Source organism: Callospermophilus lateralis, chromosome 2 (assembly GCF_048772815.1).
Source record: "Callospermophilus lateralis isolate mCalLat2 chromosome 2, mCalLat2.hap1, whole genome shotgun sequence".
Taxonomy (NCBI): Eukaryota; Metazoa; Chordata; class Mammalia; order Rodentia; family Sciuridae; genus Callospermophilus; species Callospermophilus lateralis.
In genome coordinates this window covers 119,483,803-119,489,802 of record NC_135306.1, presented here as the reverse complement: position 1 = coordinate 119,489,802, position 6,000 = coordinate 119,483,803, and the positions used below count along the sequence as shown (strand labels likewise).

Genomic DNA, 6,000 nt, shown 5'->3' with positions numbered 1-6,000 from the left:
CAAAACCCCAAAGTTTTCAACAGAGGAAACCTGTTCCAGAACCACCCAGGACCATCCCTACTCCTGAGCACTTGGCCCAGGCTGGACAGCCTGCTTTCAGACCCTGCCCCAGGCTGGTTCCCTCCTGGGTATTCTGCTCTCTCACATGTACTTCTGAGATACCCGTGGCGGAGCCCACACCTTGTCTCCCTCTCACCCAAAGGTTTTGGTCCTTAACACACAGAAGAAACAGATCCTAGTCTTGGGTTCTGCTCTATTTTGGTATATCTATTTTTGATACATTGTTCAGTGTTCCTTTCTAAAATCTAACCACTGAGTACAATCCAGTGCTATAGAGGGTTCATTCCGAGACTTGTAATTTCCCCAAGTGTCTCTAGCAGTCGGTGGGTTCTGCTTTCTCCTGGTGCTGCACAGGTGTGTGCCATCCTCTCCAGCTACAAGATCGCAGATTGGGTCTCTGGGAGACCACTCTCCTCAAGCTTCAGTCCAAGGTTGTCAATTCCAATGCTGGTGACTGGGGGCACATTGCTCTCCGCTGGCTCTGCTGTGCGCGTCGGGGTGGAGCAGTACAGGATAAACCCCACCATGATGACAGTAAAGGACAGGATATAGAGTCCTGAAAACTGGGAGAAGAAAAGAACAAACAATGCAAAGCGCTCCCGCATATACACCCCTTTCGTCTATAGTCCTTTGAAGGTTACCTTCTCTTTATCTATTTCTGAAAGTTCTGTAAGAAGAAGCTAAATGCCCCAGACCCTCCCATGTATACTGGTGAATGCACGGGCTATCAAAACACCTGGCACATCAGCCAACTACAGCCTTGCATCTTTAGGGAAATGGAACCTTGCCTTGCTTTGTGATAAATTTAGAGTACCTTACCCAGAAACCAATCCAACAAAGTGGAGGAAATAAAAGGCCAGGATGAATGCCACGAGAGAGTCCATTTCAGATCCTAGACACAGTTTACCATATTGTTATAAAACAGAAGGACACAGAACCTAAGACAAAATATGGATGCACAGATGTCATATCTACTCAATAACTTCTCAATCTGTGTATCATAATTTGGATCTTTCGTGTCCTCCATAAAGCTCATGTGTTAATCAATGCAGGAATGTTCAGAGGTGAACTGATTAGATTATCAGAGCTGTAACCTCACCAGTGGATTAACCCATTTGATGGAATAACAATTTGAATGGACTACTGGGTGGCAACTGTAGGCAGTGGGGCATGGCTAGAGGAAGTAGGCTACTGGGGGTGTGGCTTTGGACTATATCTTGGGCTATTTCTTGCTCATGTGTGCACATTTGTATTCTCTCCCTCCCTCTTTCCCCTCTCTCTCGCTCCCCTCCCCCTTCCAGTCTGGAGCCAGCCAACCATGGACGGAGCGTCTAAAACCATAATCCCCAAATAAATTTTTCTCCTATAAATTGTTCTTGTCAGGTATTTTGGTCACAGGGACAAAAGCTGACTAACACATCTTGCTATTTCAATAAATTTCATTTTGTTATACTAGAATGAATTATCCTGTTTCTGTAGGAAATTATTACATAGTAAAATTTATGATGGACTGCACAGATTCAGATTTTTAGAGCTAGAAAGTGATTAAGACACCATTTTTCAAAAGAGTCTGAAGCCCAAAGAGGAGAGTGGGGTGACGACAGCCACAAGAATGAAACTGCAGGAGACACTGGCTACCCTCTCTGCTCCCAGAAGGACCAATAGAACTGGAGCCACTCTGACAGACACACCATAAGAATGCAGAGCAGTTTTGGTGACTTCTTCAAATGATTCTTTTTATTCCTAAAAAATGATTCTTTTTAGGAATAAAAACATCTACCCAGGGCAAAATGCAATACAGACAGAAAGCTAATTCATTGGGTATATATTCCAAAAATGACATCTGACATATCTCCCAAAATTTAAACAAGTTATATTAGGTACCTTGTAAATGTTCTCTTACATGAATTGAAGATCCATACAAAAATTCAAGTATTAAATAAATTAATAAAATCAATATAAGTGGTTCCCTCTTACCCATGATTTCACCTTCCTTGGTGTCTATTACCCAAGGCAACAAGGATAAGAACAGTACAATAAGACACATTTACATAACTCTTATTACAGTTTATTATTATAATTGTTGTCAGTAGTCATCATTACTGTGCCTAATTTATAAACTTTATCTATAGATAGATAGACAGATAGATAGATAGATAGATAGATAGATAGATAGATATAGGGTTCAGTGCCATTCAGTCAGTTTCAGGTACTCCCTGAAGGTTTTGGAACACACTGTATTTGCTTTTATATTAGTATGACAAATAAAGCACAGAAAGAAAATTACTGAAGACTAATCAAGAATGGTGAAGTAAAAATTATGGAAACTACGTGCAGTCGAGGTGGCTCATGCCTGCAATCCCAGTGGGTCAGGAAGCTGAGGCAGGAGGATGATGAGTTCAAAGCCAGCCTCAGCAATTTAGCGAGGCTCTAAGCAACTCAGAAAGATCCTGTCTCTAAATAAAATACAAAATAGGGCTGGGAATGTGGCTCAGTGGTCCAGTGCCCTTGAGTTCAATCCCTGTACCAAAAAATAGAATATTTTTTTTTAATTATGGAAACTATGTAGCATAAGTAATGCATAATTAAATGCCCAGGATTTTTTTTTTCTTGATAGAAGTAAATTCAGTTCATGAATGGTCCTGTTAAACTGATTTTAAAATGAAGAATGGGGGTAGAAGGGCATGTTATGTTATTCAGGTCAGTAGATGTATTGAATTAACTTAGGTTTTATATTATGTCCATTAAAAAAGGGTTTCAATAAGAGGATTACAAAAAGAGCAGTAAGAAAACAGAATGGGCAAGGGGAAGGAAAGAGAAAGATTACAGAAAGAGATGAAAAGGAAAGCAAGACACATCCCTAAAGGTAGGTTTGTGAAATAAGTGACCTTCTATGGAACACCATTGGGTTTGACATGCTAATTTTCAAAGATGCTTATTTCCTCTTAATATTAATCTTCATAAAGAACAGAATGGCCACAGCTCTCCTCCCAAGGCCCGACAGCCTTCACCAGATTCAATGATGTTTCAGAGCTAGTAACAACATCAAGCAGAGCAGTTGAGTTACCTTCTTACCACTGGCTTTAATTCTTATATCTAGCATTTAGCATGGTGGTGTCAACAGATAGCTGGTGTCTAACGGATGCTTGTAGGGGCAACATTGATTCAGAGACTATTAGGGGAAGTTAAAGCTATTTAGAATATCCTAATTTTTTTTTTTTAAGATGGAGTCCCACTATGTTGCCTAGGCTGGTCTTGAACTCACAGACTCGAAAAAATCCTCCTGACTCACCCTCCCACGAACCTGGCATGCATCTCTGCACCCAGCTCATTAAACTTTTAAAGTCAGTATTATAAAAAGCAATCACACTCTCCTGTAAAGTGTTCAGAGGTACCTCTGGGGAAAGCTATATAGTTTGTTCAAAACATATCCAATTTGGTTTGGTGGTTTTCAAATGTTCCAAAGAAAAACACTATATCACTCTTAGGAAGAAGGGTGATGAAATGGAGGCACCTTTATTAGAATAGAGACTGAAGGAGTGTGGTAAGTCTCCTAAACAGAGATTATTACCCTTTTTCCTTTATACAATTCTACCCTTTGAGTCTGGATCTATACAGGAAATTTCTGGTAGCCACTTTATTCAACAAGTATTTACTTAAGGTCGATTCCAGAGGAACAGAGTGTTTAAGATCTGACACAGACAAGTGTAAATCTTTTAAACCTCTTTTCAATTGTCTTCTTCAAAAGAATCAAAGTTATTTTGGCTATACAATTTTTTAAATTGGTGGTATACTGGGCTTCCTTTAAAAACTGTCTAAAATGCTAGGTGTTTTCATTACTCCCTGAACTTTTTTCTACATCTACAATTTAGTCTGAAAATCACTGCAGTCCTGCTCTTTGCTCTGTAAGTCTTGAAATGGCCTTTGGACAAAAACAATAAAATCTAATCTGAGTTAGGAATTAGCTACTAGACCAGCAGGGACAAAGGACCATAAAACAAAAGAACTGGAGAGGAATATATAGACTGCAAGTTCCCATTCTAAGAATAATAGTTTAAAGTCATGTACCCCAAAAATGACACAAAAGGGGGCTTTTTCAAGGAAGATTGAAGAGCAAATATTTAAGGTCTAATCTTAATTACTTATTATTAAAAGTTCATTAAATGACATATTTGTTAAGATAAAAGAGTTTATGATAATGACAAGGGAACTTCCACTTAGAAGTTCTTTCTTTCTTTTTTTAGTTGTAGATGAACACAATAAATTTATTTATTTATTTATTTATTGGTGCTGAGGCTCAAAGCCAGTGCCTCACACGCGCTAGGCGAGCGCTCTACCACTGAGCCACAACCCCAGCCCTAGAAGTTATTTCTTTAACCTTTGCTCCTTTTTGGACAATATTTTACTTATGATAGGAGAGTAAAAGTTAAACTACTAGAGATAAATCAATATGTTTGGTTAAAAAAAATTAAACAGCACTGGTGAGACAGGTCATAAATTTTACTTCTGCCCCCAAATGCTTTGTTTGAGTACAGAAGCTATCATGGGCCTGGAAAGAAAGTATGGAAACGCCACCATCCCCTAGTGGCAGTCATGAGAAATGCAACCACAGAACCAAGAAGCAGCTCAGTACCTTAAGAAGTATTTTGTAGCCCTTGACAATTCTCATGGGGGGGGGGGGGAATGGGCCTGTCAGGACCACTTCTCAGATTCACTTTGACATTTGTTACTTTTTTGTGATGCTTCCAATAAACTATAAATACTCCTTCTGTCTTAATTCAGTAATATCTTAACCAAGTCTGCAAAGATAAAATCTGATTTCTGTCTTCCATCGCTTTGCAAGACAAAGGTTTACAGTTCATAAGCAACAATTTCTGAGAACCCAGTGAGCTTCATGTATCAAGTTCAGATAAGTATGTGAGTTCATGGCTGGTTCCTGGGAAAGAGCATACATCAGCATAAAGGATTACTATGTGGATACAAAGTTTACTAGAACAAAGAAATATAGCTGCTATCCCTTACTGAAATTAAAATTATCAGGTAACAGCCAACATGGTAACTATCTGCTCCACGATTACGGAGAAAGAGAGCAAGCAGGTCAACCAGCCTCTATTGTGGGTATGATGGAGGAAAAAAAGCTTCTAAGAGAGCAGTTCTCAAAGTGTGATCCAAAGACCTTTGAGGGAACCCCTTGAGGGGAATCTGTAAATTCAAAACTATTTTCACAATGATACTAAGATAATATCTGCCCTTTTCACTTCCACTGTCTTACAAGTGCACAGTGGAATGCTCCAGAGGCTACATGACATGTAATCACAAGGCTGAATGAAGAAGCAGATGCAAGATTCCAACCGTTTTCTACTAAGCTGAACATTAAACAGATTCTTTGAAAAGTAAATCAGGACTGGGATTGTAGCTCAGTGGTAGAGCGCTTGCCTAGCCCATGTGAGGCACTGGGTTCAGTCCTCAGCACCAATCAATACATGGGCCAAGGAACTAAACAGACACCTCTCAGAAGAGGATATACAATTAATTAACAAATATATGAAAAAATGCTCAACATCTCTAGCCATTAGAGAAATGCAAATCAAAACTACTCTAAGATTTCAACTCCAGTAAGAATGGCAGCTATTAAGAATATAAACAACAATAAGTGTTGGAAAGGATGTGGGGGGAAAAGGCACACTCGTTCATTGCTGATGGGACTGCAAATTGGTGCAGCCAATATGGAAAGCAGTATAGAGATTCCTTGGAAAACTGGGAATGGAACCAGCATTTGACCCAGCTATCCCACTTCTTCTTGGTCTATATCCAAAGGACTTAAAAACAGCATAGTACAGGGACACAGCCACATCAATGTCTATAGCAGCACAATTCACAATAGCTAAATTGTGGAACCAACTTAGATGCCCTTCAGTAGATGAATGGATAAAGAAAATG

The 6,000-nt window shown here is 39.4% G+C and overlaps 1 protein-coding gene across 1 annotated transcript in view; it reads right to left on the bottom strand.

The window, feature by feature from the left end:
* Window positions 1–434: 434 nt before the first annotated feature.
* The window catches only part of Slc35f2 (solute carrier family 35 member F2), a 57,058-nt gene continuing 51,492 nt past the window's right edge, over window positions 435–6,000 (bottom strand). Inside the window, exon 8 of the mRNA XM_076843800.2 lies at window positions 435–623. Within this exon, the coding sequence (XP_076699915.2) occupies window positions 435–623 (189 nt within the window). The remainder of the gene's footprint in view (window positions 624–6,000) is intronic.